The sequence below is a fragment of the Capricornis sumatraensis genome, chromosome 8 (genome assembly GCF_032405125.1).
Source record: "Capricornis sumatraensis isolate serow.1 chromosome 8, serow.2, whole genome shotgun sequence".
In the NCBI taxonomy this organism is placed as follows: domain Eukaryota; kingdom Metazoa; phylum Chordata; class Mammalia; order Artiodactyla; family Bovidae; genus Capricornis; species Capricornis sumatraensis.
Genome location: NC_091076.1, coordinates 62,453,380 through 62,477,248, shown reverse-complemented (window position 1 = coordinate 62,477,248; position 23,869 = coordinate 62,453,380). Strand labels below are relative to the sequence as shown.

At 36.9% G+C, this 23,869-nt stretch overlaps 1 protein-coding gene across 2 annotated transcripts in view; it reads left to right on the top strand.

The window, feature by feature from the left end:
* The window catches only part of BCAS3 (BCAS3 microtubule associated cell migration factor), a 589,830-nt gene that overhangs the window by 260,644 nt on the left and 305,317 nt on the right, over positions 1-23,869 (top strand). For both annotated transcript variants that reach the window (XM_068975810.1, XM_068975809.1), the window contains 3 exons: positions 7,622-7,746; positions 9,935-10,100; positions 12,908-13,008. In XM_068975810.1, the coding sequence (XP_068831911.1) occupies positions 7,622-7,746; positions 9,935-10,100; positions 12,908-13,008 (392 nt within the window). The remainder of the gene's footprint in view (positions 1-7,621; positions 7,747-9,934; positions 10,101-12,907; positions 13,009-23,869) is intronic.

Below are 23,869 nucleotides of genomic sequence, written 5' to 3'. Positions count from 1 at the left end.
TGCTTTGTGGTTTGTTTGATGCCATCGTTAGCTAGCAAGAAACTCGTTTTTAGTCACTTGTACTAGCCTAAAAGATCCTCCTTTAAAATACGTCTCTTTACTGGTGGTGCATGTTTTTCCCATTAAGATCTTAATGAAACCTCAAATTAAGGCAGCAAAATGAATATAAATTTGACAACTTCTTCCATGTTGTTTATAAAAAGCTTCTTTGTTTTAAGAGTTTTTATTATTTTTCCATGTTTAGCATTCAACCTGAGAATGTTTTTATTTACTGTTTTGGAATGAATATTATGTTAAATAAAATTATTTCTTTATTTCATCAAGTTTTTAGGACTTTCAGTATAGGGTAGGATTTGTATTTTGGAAGAATATGAAACTTTGATAGTTCCTCTTAAAATGTTATATAAATTTCTTACAAATTTTTTATTATTTTTCAGTTGAAACATTTATATTTAGCTGAGATTTTGCTTTTGATTGATCACAATTTCTGCTAATTTCTCCATTCTTTGATAAACTGCTTTAATTGTTTAAATGCATGCGGCTTCAGATGAGTCAGTTTATAATAATTTCTTTTCCTTTGACAACCAAATAAACTTGTTGGAAAGTTAACTATGAAGACCAACTTCAACACTTTCGCCATTTTATACATTCTGAAGATTATGTATTTTCTAGGACTTTGGAATTTAAATGGTGGTATAAATGATGTAAAAGAATCACACACATGATACACTTTTTAAATGCAGAAAATTTAAGAGAATACAGTGAAATTTTAAAAATGAATGTTGCTTTCAATATTACAAATAAGTAACAAGTTGTTATGGAGTTCCTAATCTGCATCTACTAAACTTTCCTAGTTTTTTTAATTTCTTAGTGAAAGAAAAAATATATGCACAACAGTGTAGACAAAAGGTAGTTCATTTGAATATATCTTTATAGTATATAAGGTTAATTTTAAAGAGGAGTTAAAACTTACGTATCAAATTATATTTAAAGTTTTAATTAGTGCCAAAATTTCAATCTGTTTATAAATAGTTAATTTCAACTAATCTAGTTATTCTGACAGTATTGAAAAAATATAAATTCATTTTCAGAAGAAAAGATTTATATGGAGAGGAGAATCTTATATGCCGAGTTCAAAGAAAATCTCTTAGATCTTTAAAAAGAATTTGTGATAGAATACTTTTAGATACCTGGTTAGTATCTTTTTAAAAAATGCAGTACTTTCATTTTCCTTCTTAGTTTTTATTTTCGAACATAAAGCTGAGAATGAGGGAAACTTCTAAACTCCTTTTGAATGCCTAATCACAGTGAGGAATATAAAGAAAAGCCTTTTCTCTTTAACACAAGGTATAATACCACTTGTAATTCTTATATAAATATTGCCTAAGATTTGAACTGAAGTATTGACTGTACCCTTGTGATTCAGGGAATGAAAGAAACGGTGCTTCTATCTCAGCTTATCCCTTTTCCATGCTTGTGTCCTAAACAAGGCCCCAGACCTCATAGTCGCTTTTCATGCCATCCACAGATTCACCACTTATACCCTATTTTATAGAACATAGAAATTATCCAGATGCACATAATTTTGCTATAATTTTAAAGCCTGTATCATTAGAGTCTTGCTTTTTTTTTTTTTTTTTTTGGTCTGTCTGTGGTTAGAGTGTGGAGAAAAAAACAAGCAGAGAAATTTAATATGTTTATCTGACTGAATTACATAATGCAGAAGGAGCCAATGGGTAACTTCCATAGTCTTTGTAAATATTTTTAAAGATGTTAATGTCCCTAGAACATCTGATGGCATTAAAAATGATTCTCATCCTATGGTTAGATGGTTAGGTCTCCCAGAAGAAATGATGAAATATTAAAATCCTGAGTTTCAATTTAGCACCTTATTTGTTGTTGTTTTTTTTATCATATGTTTATATTAGTTTTGATTATGTTGTCTCTTGTATTAAGTTTTGTAAATGTGATGTTTTCTGATATGGCGAAGGTTGAATTCATTCTGTAGTCCGTTATGTTTTGCTCACAAGTGAAGGCAAGTTTTTCTTTAGTTTTTGACCTTGGAATTATTTATGGCACAGGAGAATATAGTGCAGGAGTCATTAATGGATAGGAGTCCACCAGCTCTATCAGGATGTTTTGTATTCATTTGTAACAATAACACAATTGAATTTTTGGACCCCTGTATACACATATTTTTTTTTCTATCAACTACTAATTGAGTAAATTAGTTAAACAGTGAGAGGCATTTGTTTTAAACTTGCAAATGTCTTATAATAGAATTTTTTTAAGTCTCTTTCAGAAGATAAAGGGAGATAGATATTGAGAAGAAAGAAAAGAAGGCTAATATTGGAGTGCTTTTCTAAAATGGTTGGAACACCAATCTATAAATAAGCATGAGTTACAAGGCTAGCACTTTTCTCTTTTATTCTTTTCACATATATATCATTTTTCAATATTTTATCTTTCTGCCAACAAAAGGTGATTTTGCAGTAGAAATATTCTGGGTCATTGGGAAAAGTTCAATTCTGCTTCCACCCAATATTCCACCTGGTCTTGGTCTTTTAAAATTTCAGGATAAATGGGAAATTGAATCAATATTAAATTTTCTTCCTTTGGATATTTCATATAGAAAATACTTTATTAATAATAATATTTTCTTTAGATTATGTGTCTTTTCTATTTTTCAGAAAATCTTGTACACATATACTGCACATATTTAAAATTTCTATTTTGCTTAAATACCATAATCATTCCAAAGGTAGACTGATGATAGAACTAACTTGTTATGACTATGTTCACCAAATATGCTAAGTACCCAATACATTGCCTTGTGTCATGCAGGAGGTGGCAGGTTATTTTCAGGGATAAAAACTTTTAATATGAAACACAAACTTTTACTAATGTGATTTATGAAGGCCCTATCAGAAGAATAAGAAGAAATGATGAAATATAAGAATAAAAATGATAATTTTTTCATAATTTTAAGAATATTTTTAAGATAAGGTACTTATTCTCTGCAGGAAATAATGAGTTTATGTAAAATGATACTATTGATGCATTTTAGTCATGTGTTCAGAAATTGAGTTATGTATAACATTAAAGAAGTCTGAGACTTCAGCTTTTGACATTGAATAATTAGACTGTAAGCCAGTAAACATACAAAATATATATTTGCTTGACTAAAGACTAAATTTATTATTATATTACAAAGGTAGCCAACTGGCCCAGTAGCAACTTTAAAAATCTATTTAGGATACATAGCTTAGATGCACCGTAGACTCTCTTAAGAAGTGGCATGCTACTTGTTTTCTGTCTTGTTGCCTCAGTTCAGTTCAGTTCAGTTGCTCAGTCGTGTCCAATTCTTTGTGACCCCATGGACTGCAGCACGCCAGGCCTCCTTGTCCATCACCAGCTCCCGGAGTTTACTCAAACTCAGGTGTCCATTGAGTCGGTGATGCCATCCAACCATCTCATCCTCTGTCATCCCCTTCTACTCCTGCCTTCAATCTTTCCCAGCATCAGGGTCTTTTCAAATGAGTCAGTTCTTCATATCAGGTGGCCAAAGTATAGTAGTGTCAGCTTCAGTCTTGTTGCTTACCACATGATTTAAACAAGAAAAACAAAAATAACTCAGGAATTTGCAAAGAACTTTGAATTTGTATATTTTGTACTGTCACTGCTGCTTGATGGTGATTCTAGTAAAAAATAAGTCATACAGATGAAGCACCTTTCAAAAAAATTCTGGAATTTTTTTTTCCGCCTCTCTCCTCAGTCTTCCAGCCTCCAGAAACTAACCAATGGAAGTTAAAAGATGCTATTAATAGTTACAGGAACTTACAGCTCCCTGATAGCAGTTCAGTAACAGAAACAAGGGCTCAGTGTTAAAGAATCCACCTGCCAGTGCAGGAGACAGAGGAGACGTGGGTTTGATCCCTGGGTCAGGAAGATCCCCTGGAGGAGGAAAGGACAACCCACCCCAGTATTCTTGCTGGGAAAATCCAAGTCCATGGGGTTGCAAAGAATCGGACGTGACTGAGCACACACACAATGGAAATAAAGACTACGAAGGAACCTTACAAATAGCTGAGAAAAGAAGAGAAGCGAAAGGCAGAGGTGAAAGGGAAATAAATACCGAACGAATGTAGAATTCCAGAGAATAGCAAGGAGAGACAAGAAAGCCTTCTTAAGTGAACAATGTAAAGAAATAGAGGAAAATAATAGAATGGGAAAGACTAGAGATTGCTTCAAGAAAATTGAAGATACCAAAGGAACATTTCAGGCAAAGATGAGCACAATAAAAAACAGAAACAGTAAGACCTAACAGAAGCAGAAGAGATGGCAGGGAGGGATACACAGAAGAACTGTACAAAAAAGATCTTAACCACCTGGATAACCATGATGGTATGGTCACTCACATTCTGGAGTGTAATGTCAAGTGGGCCTTAAGAAGCATTACTATGAACAAAGCTGGTGGAGATGATGGAATTCCCGCTGAGCTATTTAAAATCCTAAAAGATGTTGCTTTTAAAGTGCTACAATCAGCATAACCAGCAAATTTTGAAAACTCAGCAATGGTCACAGGTCTGGAAGAAGGTCAGTTTTCATTCCAGTCCCAAAGAAGGCCAATGCCAAAGAATGTTCAAACTACCATACAATTGCGCTCATTTCACATGCTAGCAAGGTAATGCTCAGAATCTTTCAAGCCAGGCTTCTATAGTATGTGAGCCAAGAACTTCCAGATGTGTAAACTGGATTTAGGAAAAGCAGAGGAACCAGAGATCAAATTGCGAACATCCATTGGATTATAGAAAAAGCAAGAGAGTTCCAGAGAAACATCTACTTCTTCATTGACTGCATGAAAGCCTTTGAATGTGTGGATCACAACAAACTGTGGAAAATTCTTAAAGAGTTGGGAATACCAAACCACCTTACCTGCCTCCTGAAAGGCCTGTATGCAGGTCAAGAAGCAACAGTTAGAACTGGACATGGAACAACGGGCTGGTTCAAAATTGGAAAAGTACATCCAGGCTGTATACTGTCACCTTGCTTATTTAACTTATATGCACATTAAGTACATCATGCAAAATGCCAGGCTGGGTAAATCACAAACTGGAATCAAGATTGCCGGGAGAAATATCAACAACCTTTGATATGCAGATGATACTACCTGATGGCAGAAAGTGAAGAGGAACTAAAGCACTGAGGAGCTCAAGTGCTTCTTGATGAGGGTGAAAGAGGAGAGTGAAAAATTTGGCTTAAAACTCAGCTTCCAAAAAACTAAGAGCATTCAGTCCTGTCAATTCATGGCAAATAGATGGGAAAAAGTGGAAGCAGTGACAGATTTTATTTTTGGGGGCTCCAAAATCAATGCAGGTGGTGACTGCAGCCATGAAATTAAAAGATACTTGCTCCTTGGAGGAAAAGCTATGACACACCTAGGCAGCGTATGAAAAAGCAGAGGCATCACTTTTCCATGTAGTTAAAGTTATGGTTTTTCCAGTAATCATGTACGGATATGAGAGTTAGACCATAAAGAAGGCTGGGCACCGAAGAATTGATGCTTTCAAATTGTGGTGCTGGAGGAGACTCTTGATTGTCCCTTGGATTGCAGGGAGATCAGACCAGTCAGTCTTAAAGGAAATCAACCCTGAGTACTCATTGGAAGGACTGATGCTGAAGCTCCAGTATTTTGGCTACCTGATGTGAAGAGCCAACTCATTGGAAAAGATCCTATGCTGGGAAAGATTGAAGGCTAAAGGAGAAGAGGGTGGCAGACCATGAGGTGGTTATATAGTATCACCAACTCAGTGGACATGAATTTGAGCAAACTCCAGGAGACAGTGAAGGACAGAGAAGCCTGGTGTGCTGCAGTCCATGGGATTGCGGAGTTGGACATGACTGAGTGACTGAACAACAACAGCAACATTGCAGCTGTGGCAAATGCAGCAGAGATATGAAATTGTTGGTAGAAACATTCGTTTTATCACAGACTCTTGACACACACACGACGCTATTATTCTGTGCCCTGTCAGTGGAAGTCTTCAGTGTTTGAGGCATGGATGTGACTTTTATGGGCAATAACTTGGAGTGTTTAGAAAATGTTAATGTTGGAAAGAAGAGGCCTTGTCGTATGTGACAAGGTGCATCGTATGGATTTTGTCAAAGGCAGACACCAAAAGGACCAAGCAGAGTGGCTTCTGATCCAGACATTTTGCTTTCCCTACCAGGAAGACATCAAAACAGAGGGCTCAGGAAATCAGATACGTGAGACTATTTCAGGTGTCATAACACCTGGAAACTGAGATTACCGAACTGAAGTCTGATCTTTTAAAAACTTAAGACTGTGTGCTAAGTAGGAGATAGTTAGCATTAAGAACTGAGGTATGGGAAGGCACTGCCCTGAGTGCTTTCTGCACGTTACAAAATCAATGGTTCTTAAACCTGAGTGGTTGCCAGAATCTCCTGGAAGATTTGTTAAAACAGATTGTCAGGGTGGGGCATGGCTTGAAGATTATTTGCATGTCTAAGAACTTCTCAGTGCCAGGGTCCACACTTTGAGAACACATGTAATATGGTAATCCTTAAAATAACACTACGAGGTAGGCATTATGATCTTTCTGTTTTATATATTAGTTGTGTGAGCTCTGAGAGGTTAACAAGCGAAATTCACACAGGTGCTTTTGCACCTAGGATTCAGATTCATGTTTTTACCTGACCCCCAAAACCCAGTCTTTCTCCAGCTAACCTTACTTCATTAAAAGACAAAGAGATAAAGGATAATGAGCAAAGGAAAGTAGAAATAATGTCATTTGACATTGGAGACTGTCTAGCAGAGTTTATAAGGTCCCTGGTGAAATTGCTAAGGAACTTTGGGGGCAGACTTTGACATAGAGAAGAGATACAGGATTGAAAGAAGACAATAGGTTGTTATCAGAAGTTGATTGTACTAGAAGCTGGAAGCTGATTTGGGGAAAGCAAAGAGGAAAGCTTGTGCTTTTTTATGGTAGTTACGTGAAGTAGCAGAAGTTACTTATTGTATTCTTAAACATTAGAAGAAACAGAACAAAAATGGACCTGTCATTTTCACAAATCCACAAAGAAAACGTAAGAAATAGGAAGATCAGTGATTATAATTGCATTAGATCGTTAGATTTCCTCTCCAGACATTGTCTAACCATACATTGCATGTGGCTGTGAGCATTGTCAGGGTTCCATTCTGTATCATCTGTGTTTTCATACATGCTATCTCCATTCAACTGCATTGTCAGTCTCACGTTTTATATTTAATATGAAATAATAAGCTGTCCTATTGTTATGAGAGGTTTATGCTGGTTTTATTGTTCCACTTTGAAATATCCAGGGAAATATTATCCACTTCAAATAAGTTGACTTGGATTTTGGCAGCATATTCTTCAGAAAGAAGTCAATTCTTCTTGGTCTTAGAAGCTGCTATTCTGATAATACCTTGAAACTTTGAACTAGTTTTGCTGCCGATCACAGTTCTACTTAAGGCAAAACACATGTCTACATGTGGCAGAATTTTAAGGGAAATATGTCATTATCTTGAGGACTGTGATTTCATCTTGGTAATTTTTTTTCTATCATTTTATCTTTTAAGCAAAGTTAAACCACCTCCACAAATTTCACCAAGCAAATCAGTGGGCGGAGAATTTTGTGTGGCAGCAACGTTTGGGACATCCCGATCGTGGTTTGCAAATAATGCAGGTCTGAAAAGAGAAAAAGGTATGTGTTTTTACTGAAGTTAAACTTACCATATGTAATTTGTGTTTATTGAAGAAAACTCATAGCAGTTCTCTTTGAATAAGCTTCAGCCCAATAACAGAATTTTCCCCCCACTCAGTTAGCATTGTCTTTCCTCAACTGCTCAAGTCTCATCAACAGAAAAGGCTGTCCTGTCACTATAAATGTGAAATAAATTGCCCACTGAATGTTTTTGTTTTGCTGGTGACAATATACAGGTGCTGTCAAAGTTGTCAGTCCCATATCATTATATGTATCTTTTACATTCTTCTCAAATGATATTTTCATGCCATTGTCTATGAACTGTGGAGAGGAAAAATGCTGTTATCCCTATTTTAGAGATGAAGAATTTGAGTTTAGTGAGTTTAAGTAGTTTAGCTGAAAATGCTAGTTAGTTGGCAGTGGTATCAGTTTGAATCCAGGTTTTCTGATACATCTCTAAGAATAATCAACAACAGCTCTGCCATGTTATAAATTAAGATATACAGGCTCCCACGCAGAAATAAGAATCTTTCATGGTAACTAGTGTCCCTTTGAACTTATATAGTATTGTTTATTTAAATCCATCTTTGACCACCAGAATCAGCTTACAGAAATACTGTATATGATCCCTTATTGTTCTTACGTAGAAAAGAGTGCCTACTTTCCTGGACCAAGTGTTTTATTTTGAATGTTAAAAATTTCCTCTTATTATTGTGATCCTATTGAAGTAGGTCAGAAACTGAACTGTTAGCGAAGCCCTCTTCTGATGAATTCCACAGGCTGTATTGTTCTTGGCAAAACGGCTCTCCTTGACGCTTAATACTGGCAGTCAGACATCAGCTCTTTCCCTCGTTATCGCCTTTCAGTGGCCCTTTCCTTGGAAATAGGATCCCAGGCACAGCAGGCTCTTTACCTAAGTGGGAGAGGATACTGTGGAGTAGGCAAGCCTTCCATTTTCTTATCCCATCTTTATTTTTTTTGTTACCTCCTTTGCTTTAATGATGCTATCGAAATGACTTTTTGTTACTAGTTAAAACCCTCTGTGAAGCTCCGTTTCAAATGCTTCTCCCTTCTGTTCTAATTACCCTTTTAACTTGCTGCTCTTTGTGTCCCACTGACTGGTCATTAGCCATGTTCTCCAATCAGCTGTAATTGAGTCCTTTGGCAAAGAGATAAGGTGACCCGCCCAGGACTCATGAGGGATTTTATGTGCTCCTAGGTTTACTGTAAAACCCAAGATAGAGGACTAAACCTGTCTTGGTAATGAGGACGTGTGTACTTGTTATAAAGTCATTTGATTAGATCCATATTCAGCACCTGACCTCAAAGCATGACTGCTCTTCACCTACTGTGGGGGCCAGTGAGCCCATTGAAAGGAATGAAGGAAGAAGCTTTGGGGGAGGAGGATTTGCTCCTGTTTTTCATTTGTTTGTTTGTTTTAATCCAGAAATTTAAAGGAGAAACTTTTCTGAGAGGGAGTGTGTGAGAAGTTAGGCTGATTTAGGCAGACACAGTCTCTCATGCAGTTGAGTTGGTACCTCTGATATAACTAAATCTTAGTCCTTACGGGGTTCCTTTTCTGTCCATCCTTCCCTCTCTCACCTGGTATTCATTTTGCGTGTTGTGGGACAAATTACTACACTGTAGGCAAATGCAAAAGATTGTATAATATTGTTTCAGCATACTAGAATTTTGAATATATTTGTGTCATTCTTGAAATAAATTGCTTAAAGATTTAAAAATATTTTGATAGCAAAGACCTTTTCATGTTCACTATTGTTGTGCTCAGTCATTAAGTCATATCCGACTCTTTGAGACTCCATGGACTGTAGCCCACCAGGCTTCTCTGTCCATGGGATTTGCCAGGCAAGAATACTGGAGTGGGTTGCCATTTCCACCTTCAGGGGATCTTCCCGACCCAGGTATCGAACCTGTATCTCCTGCGTCTCTTGCATTGCAGACATATTCTTTACCTACTGAGTCATTGAAGAAGCCCTTCATATTTATTAGCATCTACTTATAAGAATAACCTTTAGACAAGGAGCGGGCACTGTGTGAAAAAGCTTCTGCCTTCTTATTTTCGCAGCCAGCCTCAGGAACAGATTGAAGGGTCAGTAACTTGTAAAAGTGAAGCTCTTCTCCTTTTGTGCCATTCTCACATATCCAGCATCTGTTTTTCTGTTTGTAGATCAGTCCAAACAAGTTGTAGTTGAATCCCTCTATATTATTAGCTGCTATGGGACCTTAGTGGAGCACGTGATGGAGCCACGACCACTAAGCACCGCCCCCAAGATCAGTGATGACACCCCACTGGAAATGATGACATCTCCTCGAGCCAGCTGGACTCTGGTTAGGTAGTATCTCTTTTTGTTTTTTATTTAAAAAACTCAACTTTGTTGAGGTATAAAATATTAAAAGTGTACAGTTTGATAAGGTTTGATATATGTATACAGCTGTGAAACATCACCATGATTAACATTATAAATACATTGTTGTTTAGTTGCTAAGTCGTGTCCGACTCTTTCCGATCCCATGGATGGTAGCCCCTCCAGGCTTCTCTGTCCATGGGATTTCCCAGGCAAGAATACTGGAGTGGGTTGCCATTTCCTTCTCTAGGGCATCTTCCCAACTCAGGGATCAAACCTGTGACTCCTATATCTTCTGCATTGCAAGCGGATTCTTTTACCCCTATGCCATCTGTGAAGCCCCACATTATGAATATATTCTCACCTCAGATATTTTCTTATGCCTCTTTGTAATCTTTCCTCTTGCCCCTCTTCATTCCTATTTCACCCACTGAGCCCTAGGCAACCACTGGTCTGCTCTCTGTCATTGTAGGTCAGTTTATTAATTTCTAGAATTTTATATAAATAGAATCAGAGTGGATACTCTTTTTGTCTTCTTTCTCCCAGCAAAATTATTTTGATTTATCCCTCTTACTGTCTAGTCAAAGCTATGATTTTTCTAGTAGTCATGTATGGATGTGAGAGTTGGATCATAAGGAAGGCTGAGCACCAAAGAATTGATGCTTTTGAACTGTGGTGTTGGAGAAGACTCTTGAGAGTCCCTTGGATTGCAAGGAGATCAAACTAGTCAATCATAAAGAAAATCAACCCTGAATATTCACTGGGAAGACTAATGCTGAAGCTGAAGCTTCATTACTTTGGCTGTCTGATGCGAAGAATTGACTCATTGGAAAAGACCCTGATTGGTGGGAAAGATGGGCGGCAAGAGAAGAAGGGAGTGGTTGAGGATGAGATGGTTGGATGGCATCATGGACTCAATGGACATGAGTTTGAGCAAACTCCGGGAGATAGTGAAGGACAGGATAGCCTGGCATGCTGCAGTCCGTGGGATTGCAAAGAGTTGGATGCAACTGAGTGACTGAACAACAAATGCCTCTTGTTGCAGTTTTTGATAATTCATCCCTTTTTTAATTGTGATATAATTTATATTTAATGCATATAATATAATCAGTCACTTAACATGAATTTTCACTAGGTTGTGCACCCATCACCACAGTCAGTTTTTTGAGGGTGGTGGGGTCTTCGTTGCAGCATGAGGGCTTCTCTTGTTGTGGTGCGTGGGCTTGGTGGCCCTGCAGCATGTTAGAGTTTAGTTCCTGAACCAGGGATCGAACCCACATCCCCTGCATTGGAAGATGGATTCTTAACCGCTGGACCACCACAATCAGTTTTCATCACCCTCCAAAGAAACCCCGTATCTGTTAGCAGTCAATCCTCTCCAACCATTCTCCTTCAACCCTTCAGCCCTATGCAATACCACTTTACCTTGTGTCTTTGGATTTGCCTACTCTGGACATTTATGTAAATGGAATCATACAAAATGTGACCTATTGCGTCTGACTTCCTTCGCTTAGTGCAGTGTTTTTCACGCCCAGCAATGTTAAGAATGTAGCAGAACTTCATTCCTTTTTTATGGCCAAGTGACTTATATGGATGTACCACATTTTGTTTATCCATTCATCAGTTGATGGACATTGTCACTGTTTAGCTGTCAAGAATTATGCTCCAAAGAATATTAGCCAAGTAAATAAATATTAAAATAATAATAATAAATAAAGTGATTTCCCAAGATAAAATGGCTCATCACTGTAAAAATGCTTATTAAAATCAGAGTCCTCCTTGAAAGTACATAGTCATTAGAACTTTTATAATCTAGTGTAAAGAGGGAGAAATAAGATCTAGGACAAAACCCATTCAATATAATGTATACTGGTATAGGAGAGACAGAGAAAATTGGTCCTGATGTGTGTGGAAGTATTAGTTGCTCAGTTGTGTCCGGCTCAGAGACCCCATGAACTGTAGCCTCTCTGTCTATGGGATTTCCCAGCAAGAATACTAGGGTGGGTTGCCATTGCCTGCTCCAGGGGATCTTCCCGACCCAGGGATCGAACCTGTGTTTCCTGTGATATAGGCAGATTCTTTACTGTCTGAGCCATCAGGGAAGCTATGTATGGAAGGAAACAGACAAAAAAGGATATGAAAATGATCTCTCTCTCTTTGACATTTAAAAATATTCTTGTATTGATTTTTGGCAGCTCCAGCACTCTTTCCTACTACTTGGCTGCACTGGATTGATCTGATCAATATCTTATGTGTCAAGCTATTTAGGAGTGGGCAGATCTAATTAAAATTAGTGCACCATCATTTAAATAAGTGGCTTATTTTGGAACTCAAGATAATCAGGTCTTCAATAAGTCAACCATTAACTGTGTTTTTTTAACCATTATTTTCTGCTTCATTTTATTTTAAAATGTAAATATATTCTAAGAATAGAGGGCACTAACAATTGTCAGAAACACTGACAATTGTCAGAAATTAGGTAAAAATTAGTTGTGACATTTGAGTTTCACACTTCCTCTCTATTCAGTGTTTTAAATGTCTTGTCTATTATGTTGGAGGGTCGTCTGCTATTAAACTAATATTGACTCTATGTAATTTGTATGACTCACTGCCACCTTTTTATTCTTCCTAAACAGATGGCTTTGTGTTTCAGGTTTCAGCACTCCAACAAGTTCATTTTAATGATTAAAATGATAGTGTGAGTTTATATCAGTGTCTATAAGTGGTGACAGTGATAATGATTTATATTCCATCTATTAAGCCTGAATATTAATAGTCTTCTGTTATTTCCTTAGAACTCCTCAATGGAATGAATTGCAGCCACCATTTAATGCAAACCACCCTCTGCTCCTCGCTGCAGACGCAGTACAGTATTATCAGTTCCTGCTTGCTGGCTGTGAGTAGCTCTTGATTTTTTCCTTCCAGACACTATATTGAGCTTTCATCTTAAAATGCTGACTTTTAATGTAACCATGCATATTACCAGTGGTACATAGGCCAGGGGCCATAAACAATCTGATGGAGGCAAGGAAGATATTTTAATACGATACATCATAAGCTTTAGCACACATTAATTGTGGCTCTGGATGTTCATGTTCCCTGGTCATGACATATACCCTTACTTTTACATATAAATTGATAGAGAATATCTGGTGGGTATTCCCCAAATTTTTTTAAAAAAATAAAGATTCTAGGATATAATAAAAATTGGAATCTGTTTCTGACATAAAAAGAAGTCACACACTTTTTGCTGTGGAAATTGTTACTAGCAGGCTTTTTGCTATGTAGGATTGTTTTGCAACATTGAAGTAGTGATTGCAGCTCCATAAGGATTTTGTTTACTTTTGATCTGGGTTCTTTCTTTACTTAAGGAGAAAAAAGTATACGTTGAACTAGAAACAGCCTTCTTTGTAGGTGAGACCGGAAAAGATAATTTAATATTTATTATCCAGCTTACGGTCATTGAATTAAAAATTCTTTACAATTATAATGCAATTCTGTAGAATTCACTGAATCCTTAATTTAAATAGATGGCTCTGAGTACTGTATGCTTTTAGGAAATTTTCTGTAAATCAACACTGACATGTTTTTAATGGAGTTTTATTCTATCAGACTTATTTTCTTGCCTGGTTGCATTATACAGTATGAAGTAAAAAATTTGTAAAACAATTTTATGTTTATAATGTGTCATATGTTATACTGGAAACAGAGGAAGTGTACTGACTTTGCAGTAAAGTTATGAAGCTCCGTAATTGTAACGAATAATTGGTGGTTTCATTTCTCTTATATGATTGAATTCACTGATTCTTCTAGCATGTATTTATTGAATGACGTCTCTGTGTCAGGAACTCGTGGTTTAAATGAGAGTAGTATGTTGCTTCTGTCCTCAGTGAATTCAGTATCTAATTCAGGAGACAGATGTTTTATCAAAACATAGAAGAAAGTGAGACAGGTCATCAGTGAAGGGTTATACATGGAATTGTGAAGGCAATGGCTTAAGTTGCTAAATTGTTTACAGAGGGATAGTAAGTGGTTTTCTGGTTTAAGAAGCAGAGTGTATAAAAGTTCTTAGGTTCTAGGTTATCTCAGCATATATTTAACTCTATCATATGACTTGGAAAAAACATATATTGATATATCATGTCAATGTTTATAGGAACATTTTCCCATACCTCTCTACAGAGGTAAAAATAGTTAATTGTTGAATTAAGTATAGCTGACTATTTTGGCATTAATACCGGTTTTCTTTGTTTAGTTATTTTTGAATATACTTTTTATTTATTTTTGGCTGCACTGGGTCTGCATTGCTGCAGGTGGGCTTTCCCTAGCTGAGCTGAGCAGGGGCTACCCTCTCATAGCCGTATGCAGGTTTCTCATTGCACTGGCTTCTCTTGTTGCAGAGAATGGGCTCTCAGGCACACTAGTGCCCTAGCAGTTGTTTCACATGGGCTTAGTTGCTCTGTGGCATAAGGGCTCTTCCCAGACCAGGGATTGAACTCATGTTCGCTTGATTTACCATTGGACCACCAGGAAAGTCCTCTTTAGTTATGTTGACAAGTCTGTTACAGTAGACAAACAGTAGCGAGTTCCAAACATGTAGAAAAAGATACAGGCAAAATTTCAAAAAAAAAAAAAAAAAAGCAGCTATCTCTATTCCTTGACTTATTTGTTCCAGTGAGTTAAGCTAACTTTAACAGCTCTAAACACCTTTGTCCAATTCTTAGAACTACAAAAGCCCCCAGGTGCATGACTGAAGAAACGCCACTGTAGCCCAAGCTGTCAGTCGTTTCCAAACATTGTAACAGCACCATCAGAATTTCACCTTAGAAAGAACACACTGGCAGTATTGTAAGAAGAGGTTCAGTAGTAGGGAAGAGGTGTAGTGGCTACATGATACTGGAACAAGATGGGAGGGTGTTTATTAAGGCTTTTACAGAGAAGACAGAATAAACCTGTGAGATGTTGCACAGTTGGACTAGAACAAAATTAGGCAATTTGAACTGGTCACTGATGATTGTTTGATTTCTAAATAAAATACGTAATATAATGCATGTCATGGTAGATGTTTTGAATTCCAGATGGACTAGCATAGGAATAAGGATGAAAAGGCCAAGTTTCTAGTTCCAGACCACCTCTCATTAACTTGATAAGTATAAAGTATCAATAATAATACTTGCTCTTATAAACATGTTACTGTGGTCAATGCAGTGATGCTAAGCATCATTCTGAAGCTTTCTTTCTTATTTCAGAAATAAATAAGAAATATTTTCAATTAATAGACTTCAAGGATTTAATAATGGAATACCTATTCTGAATCTGTGATCTTGACCTTGTTGCCAGATCTGTTGTCTAAGTGACAGACTTAATATGTGTGTCCTGTATCTAGGTTACATAATTGTTATGTTTCCTCTTATCTAGTGAAATGTTACTATAGATATAACTTAATTTAAAAAACTCCTCAGTTCAGTTCAGTCACTCAGTCGTGTCCGACTCTTTGTGACCCTATGAATTGCAGAGATAGGTGATTCTGTAATAAGTATTATATCACTTCTTTACATTGACAGCAGAGACACAGATTTAGCCTGAATTTTGAAGTCACATTTTCTTACATAAAGAAAGGCTGTTGAGGGACATCCCTGGTGGTCCAGGGTTAAGAATCTGCCTTGCAATTCAGGGAACATAGGTTTGATCCCTGGCTGGGGAAGTAAGATCCCACATGCCATGGAGCAGCTAAGCTCACAGTACCACAACTACTGAGCCTGCACTTCACAACCATTATCTGTGTGCCACAGTGAAAGATCTAGAGTGACACAGTGAAGGTCCCACCTGCCACAGTGCAGCCAAATAATTTTTTTTTTTTTAAAGAAAAAGGCTATTTGATTTAGAGTCCTGGACAAACTAGTATATTTCACTTTTGAAGAAATTAAACATTCAAAACATGGACATCTGCATCAGAGGAGTAAAAGCTGAAATATAACTGGTTAAAGCAATGCTGGAGCCGGTTTAGAGAGAGTACCTTTACCTGCCCATCTGTTGAGCCCATCTTTATGCAGGTTAGAACCTCCTGAAGAAGACTTTGTTACTACCTTCTTGCCTTCTCTCCATTTCCCTTACTGAAACCATTTGAAAAGATAATGTTGTACCTGGAGGCAGGAAGTTTTTGTTTTACTTGACCATGTTGAAAATCTGCAGACTATTGATAATAGAGTACTGAAAGTATCTCCAAATATAATCATTTGGAGTAAAACGAATGCAAACTTTGCTAGCTTCACCAGCATTTTCTTTGGTTGTGTCTGTATCTGTAGATCAAGTGAAGTAGACTTGTACAGACTCCGGAAGTTGTAATAATACTGGACAAAGAATGATGTAAATGGAAATGCGAAAGACACTTTGTCGCAGGGAGAAGAGACTAGGAGAGCAGGATGTTTAGCAAGGAATCCCCACCTCCCCTTCCAGCCCTGTAATCATAACAAGTACACCACTAGTTGATAAACAAAAGTTCTGCATATGTGGCCTAAGGGTCACTGATGGGCAGGGAAAGGGAAACGTGCCTGAACATTAAAGACTTCTTACCTAAATATAGTGAAGTAAGTGAAAACTCCAAATTTTGTATTCTTAACTCTAGTCACGTTTACTACCCATACTAATTGAATGGAATGATTCAAAATTGAACAATTTTGGTGTATAAATTGACTCATATGAACCTGCCCCTTAGAAGGTCACTTTGGAGGTGGAATTTGCTTCTTTGTTATTAGGGTGAGCCATAAGAAATTGCTGTTTAGAATAAGCCAAAAAAGTCATATGGTTTGAGTAGACTGATTAGTTGATGTGTAAAGAAGATATGCAGATGGTAGTCTAATCTTGCTATCTAGCTCAGTGAGGGTAAGAGTTAAGAATCTAATATTAAAAAAGTTTTGCCTGGGTCATAAGAAATCTTGGGAATCATTTATAAAAAGATTACAATAGTGATGATTAGTTGTTTTGTGGTAACAGGATTTTTTTTTTCCTTCAGAAAAAATACATAACTATAATTAACCTTTTCTAAAATAGGCATTTTATTTCAGTGTATTCCTTTGCCAAAAACAAAGACGAGACTAACAGATATCAACCAGCTTTGAATGTGATCCCAAAGTAGATAATACTTTTTCTTTAGTCTGTTTCCGAGCTTCCCAAATTGTAAATTAAACCAGGGCTTACGAGTTAAACTGGGGAAGTTTTATTTGGGCAAAAAATAATGTTTCCTCCTTTTCTTTCAGGTGATTTGGCAGCAGCAGTATTTTTAAATTGCTGACATTAACTAGCTTTGTTGGGGATAGGTCAGGCTTTGAACTTCTAAGATAATCCATGGGTATGTGAGAAGTTCCTCCCTAAGTTTACTGAGTTTTCTTTGTTAAATGGTAACAAAGGATCATGCAAGAGAAGTATAGCTTTGATACACAGTGAAAATGGTTAAGACCTATATATGGGGTTTTTGTTAATTATTTAACTATCTTTCAAATATAATTGACTGTTAACACAAAAATAGTGTGAATGCACTGTGGTCTTTAAAACACATATGTGTGTGTGACAAGAGTAGTATAAAAGCCAGGAGAGTGGGAAATGGAACTATACTATTGTAAGGTTTTTATTGTATGTCTGACTCTAACATCATTTGGAGGCAAACTGTGTTGTTAAAGATATATGATGAAATAAAAAGCAAAGCTAAGTGCTGAAAAAGGAAGTAAAATGTTAAGAATAAGCAAGTTGATGTAACCCTAAGCATCATCAGTACTCATGTTAGTTATAAATGGCCTAAATACTGGACAAGTCAGAGATTGTCAAGTTGGGTCAAAAAATAAAACCCAGTTATATGCTGCTTAGGAGAAACTCACTTTTTAAAATCGATATATTTTTTATTGATATATAGTTGATTTTTATTGACATGTATTTGCTGCAGTTCATGGGGTTGCAGAGTCAGATATGACTTAGCAACTGAAGAACTGCAACAGCTGTTGGTTTATAATGTTGTGTTAATTTCTGCTTTACAGCAAAGGGATTTGGTTATATTGATACATATATATATACATTCCTTTTTAAAATATTCTTTTTCATTATGATTTATCATCGGTTACTCATTATAGTTCTCTGTGCTCTCCAGTAAGACCTTGGTGTTTACCCATTTATATATAAAAGCTTATATCTGGGGTAGGGGGGGAAAGCTTATATCCACTAACTCCATTCCTGCCTCAATCCCCATCCCCTTGGCAACCACTAGTCTGGGAAAACCCACTTTAAACTCTCACTTGCTACATTACTATTAGACGAAGTAGAGCACTCCACCCAACAACAGTAGCGTGTGCATTCTTTTCAAGTGCACAGACCTTCTTCCGGGCCATAAAACAAGTCCCAGTAAATTTAAAAGCTTTCAAGTTATACAAAGTATGTATATTCTGGGACCACAATGGAATTAAATTAGAAATGATTAACAGATCTCTGGAAAATCTACAAATATATGGAAAGTAAACAATGCACTTCTACATGATACATGGTTCATAGGAGAAATCAAAGGGGAAATTAGGATATTTTTAGCTGAATGAAAATAAAAACAGAACACATCCCTATCTTAGACTACTATTCAGGGAGAAAAGAATAGTAGGTTGAAGTATAAATACATGCCACAAGTTGGATGATTCTCAAGGGCATCCTGTAGAGAGACAAAGAGGGAGGGTTGAATATGACCATAAAGAATTCAGTAGATCTTTGATGGAACAGTTCTGTATCTTGATTGAAGCAGAGGTTATACAGATAAATGTGTGATAAAATGGAATAGAATTACATATAAACACCCCCTCACACTCTCACCACAAAATGAGTATATGTAAAATTGTATGTGTAAAACTAGTGAAATCTGAATAAGTCCGCTGGATTGTATCAATGATACTTTCCTGGTTTTGAAACTAGGTGAAGGCTGTGCAGACCTTTGTTGTACTATTTTAGCAACTTGATAGGAATCTATAGTTATTTATTTAAAAATTAAAACTTTGGAGAAAAAATGAAAAATTTGTGGGATGGCACTAAAATGGTACTCAGGGTGAAATTCATAGGACTAAATGCCCATGTTATAAAATGAAATCAGTGGTGTCTGCTTTCATATTAGGAAACTAGCAAAAGTAGAGTGAATTATAGCACAAGAAAGGAAATGGGAAAGATCAGATGGGAAAAGTAATTAAATTATAAAATTGTGGTATGGTGTTCTTCTCCTTGGAGATTATTTGATTTGTGGGATTTTAGTTTTCATCAGATTTGAAAATTTTAGTGCAGTTATATCTTCAATTTTTTTTCTATCATTCCTCTTTGCTCCTTTTCTGACTGCAGTTATATGTATGTTCATCACTTGATATTTTCCCAACTCACTGATTCTTTGCTCAGTTAAAAAATTCTCTTTCCCTCACTCTGTTTGATTTTGTATAGTTTGTATTTCTATGTATTTATATATATATTATCATCTCTTCTGCTCTGTCTAGTGTGCTAGTTTATTCAACACATTTGTCATTTCAGATACTATATTTTTCATCCAGTGCCATCTGGATGTTCTTTCATATCTTTCATTTCTTTCTTTATCATGTACATGTTTGAACATATAGAGCATTTATTTTGTAATAGTTGCTTTAGAATCCTTGTGTGCTAACTCTTTTCACCCTGGTATTGTTGGGGAGTTTTCCTATTGACTGATTTTTTTTTTCTTGGTGTGCCTTCCTGCATTTTTGTGTACCTAATGATTTTTGATAGGATGCTGGGCAGTTTTAGTTTCACATTACTGACTAGTGGATTATTCTCTATTCCTAAGAGGTACTCAAGCTGTTGTTGGTGTTTAGTCACAAAGTTGTGTCTGACTCAGCGACCGCACGGACTGCAGCACACCAGGCCTCTCTGTCCCTCACCATCTCCTGGAGTTTGCCCAAGTTCGTGTCCATTGAATTGGTGATGCCATCCAACCATCTCATCCTCAGCCACCCTCTTCTCCTTTGGCGTTCTCAAGTTACTTGGAATAAATTTTGTTATTTCTTTGTTTATTTTTAAGCTTTGTTATGGATGGTTCAAAAAATAGCCTTTTGCTTAGGGCTAATTAAGGAAGAAGTTAATTCTTAGTGGGGATGGAGAGAAGTGGCTGAATTTTGGAGAAATTGAACAAGTTGCATCTGTAGGATTTGGGTCTATATGAGGTTACTGAAGAAAAGTAAAGAGAAATAGATGACTGGCTTAAACAAAAGGTTATATCATTCACTGAAACAATAAGAGAAATATATTGCCCTGAGCAGGAGAAAGAATTGCTGATTACAGTGTTGCCTCTGTTTTGGTGCATGTAGTATATTTCTTGTTCAGTCACACAGTCACCTCCGACTCTTTGAGACATCATGGACTGCAGCATGCCAGGCTTCCCTGTCCTTCTATCTCTGAGAGCTTGCTCAAACTCTTGTCCATTGAGTTAGTGATGACATCAAACTATCTCTTCCTCTTCTCCTGCCTTCAGTCTTTCCCAGCATCGAAGTCTTTTCCAGTAAGTTGGCTCTTTGTATCAGCTGGCCAAAGTATTGGAGCTTCAGCCTTAGCATCAGTCCTTCCAGTGAATATTCAGGACTGATTTCCTTTAGGATTGACTGGTTTGATCTCCTTGCAGTCCAAGGGACTCTCAAAAGTCTTCTCCAACACCACAGTTTAAAAGCATCAATTCTTTGGCACTCAGACTTCTTTATGGTCCAACTCTCACATCCATACATAACTACTGGAAAAACCATAGCTTTGACTGTAAGGACCTTTGTTGGCAAAGTAATAAAGTGTGGTGATAATATTCAGTAGGTTCTTGGAGATAACTCAGAAACTCCATCTATATATACTCCATATGTGTATTTATAGATTTGAGCTCCTTTCTGAGATTTTTCGGATTATAATCAGTAACTGATGTAAACTTTCTCTGAAATAATTTTGTCCCAGAGAGAATTTAGAGGGAAGAGATGAGGTTTCATTATGATTTAGACAGCATGACATTTAAAAACTCAATGTAAATCACTCAAAAAATCCACCTGAAATGTTACTTTTGAATAGCTAGACTGTCTGTTGATATATTGACTTTTTTAAAATGTTGTTTTACTGATCACTTGGACTTCACTAGCACTTTTGTTTAAGTCTTTATGTATAATGAAGTAGATAATACCTAAAGCTAGTATTGACATTTGTCTTTTACCTAGAACTGTGAGGGGCTTGAAGGACTTTCCTGGTGGCTCAGATGAAGAATCTGCCTACAGTGCAGGAGTGCCAGGTTTGATCCCTGGGTTGGAAACATCCCCTGAAGAAGGGAATGACAACCCACTTCAATATTATTGCCTGGAGAATGCCATAGAGAGAGGAGCCTGGTGGGCTACAGTCCCATGGGTTTGTAAAGAGTTGGACACGACTGAGCAACTAATACTTTAAAACTATGAAAAACACAAGTAGGCAGCATATTTAAGGTTAGATTCTAGAGATCTTGATTCTGACCTAAATTTGTGCTGCTGGCCTACCAGGTACAACTGTGAGAGTAAAAATAGGAAATGCTTTTCCTTGTAATAAAATCACACTTTTAGGTTTAGAGTGAAGACATTTTTAGAGTATTTTACTATCTTGTTTTATTGGTTTTACAATACAATGGTGATCTATTTTGAAGATACTGGTACAAAAAGGATGAAAAAAGTACTGGTCTCCTCTACCGTGGTCATCATCAGTGCCCTGGAAAAGCAATTAAACATGCAGTAATTTTCTGACCGCTCTCTTTAGAGTGTCACGTTAGATTTAACCTAACATCCTGGATTGCATCGCTGTTGTGGTATGTACCAAGTATGGTAGAGGTACTCAACAATATTTCCTTGCATTGTCCATAATAAATATTTGCCCAAGAGTTGGTAGGGTGGAAGGGGAAAGAAAGAAATGTTTTTCTCCTGTAGAGGAAACTTGTAATGTAGGACTTATTTATAGAGTATTTATAGTCCATTGTTGGGTCATTGGGTGTGTCATACTGCTCTATCTAGGTCTGAATATTTGCAGTACTTAAAACACCACTTCATATTGAATTATATTTGGTGGATTCTCTCATTTATACTTAATTTTATCAACTGACATATGTCCTTCCTTAGAGAAATGATTTTAGTGAAAGGGTGTTTTTCTCCAAGAGACGTATTATCTGTTTGAGAAATATTGACCCTGAATTTAGCCATATATATGCTGTATAACTTGAGGAACATTATGAAATTCAATACATTTTCTTCCTCAATGAAAATATATAGTTTATCAAAAAGTTCAGTGTACTTTCTTTCCCTTTGTGTTCATGGGATACATGCTTTTTATTGATACCTATATCTTAACCTAGATCTTCATACCTGTGGAATAGTTGGTTGGGTTTCTCTGTCATTGTTTATTTATTGTTGAGAAGTTTCAGCGTCAAAAGTCCTTTCTATTACAACATAATGACCTAGACTTCATTGTTAATTAAATCTTATTATTTCTGTCATATGCTTTAGTGTTCATCATATGGGAGGAAAAAAGTTCTTATGTCACAGCACCATCCTGTTGTAATTGTTTTTTAAAATTGAAATGAAACAAAAGAAAAGTTATTATAGAGGATTGTTTTGTTCTTTTAGATGTCTTTTTTAATTTTACAAAATTATGAGTGTTATTACAACTTACTGTTCCTTTGTTTTATGACATGCTTTTTTTTCCCAGGTACAATTGAGTATGTTCATTTCTATTTATGCTGTTAATATTCACTGCCATTGAATTGGCAGATTTGGCTGGGGTAGATCATTGTTTCTGATAGATTAAAGAAAAGTGATCTATTGGTCATAAAGCCTCTAGTCCATGAGTACCACTGCTTCTGATGTCATTTACTCTGTCCCACCAGAGTTTAGTTGCTCAGATGGTAAAGAATCTGCCTGCAATGCAGGAGACCCAGGTTCAATCCCTGGTGGGAAGATCTCCTGGAGAAGGGAATGGCTACCCACTGAAGTATTCTTGCCTGGAGCATTCCATGGACAGAGGAACCTGGCAGGCTACAGTCCATGCAGTTGCCAAGAGTTGGACGTGACTGAGCGACTAACACTTTCACTTTACCAGAGTTTAAAGTTCTTCTGTTCAGATACTGATACCTCTGAATCTGCTTTTTGTTAATTGGGTAGTGGGGATACAAGATGGAGGGTGTGGGGGGATCTGTTTGCCCTTTTCTCCAAAAATAAGGGGCCAAAAGAGAATGGTCTGTATCTGCTCACCTGCAGTAATGTAATGGGTTGTTGTTGGTGGGAGCTTGTAGTTTGATGCACCGTCACTTCCATCAGGAAGGTTAATTGCTAACAAATGGCTGAATGAGAATTTAGGGGGAATGCTACAGCAGTCTGCTCTGTCAGTGGTGATGGGAGTTCTGGCGCCATTTCAGGGTCACTCTTTGTATCTGTCTATCAGAGTTAGGATACAGTTGTTTTTCCCAGTTCCAGCCTTCTCTATAGAATTTCTGTCAATTGTTTGACTCCATTAAGTGTGCAGAGGAAATAAAAGCCTGAATGACCAATCCACCAGGGGCTATGGATAGACCCTTTCATTGTCCATACTCGCAGCACTGCATTAGGTCTCATTATCCATTTATAATACGCGACCTCTGCCCCCTGGGTCATTGAAAAAGATTCAGTGTGCTTTTCTGACACACAGGGCACCTTTCTCAGCAGACACATCGAACAATGGGACGTCTGGTAGTCTGG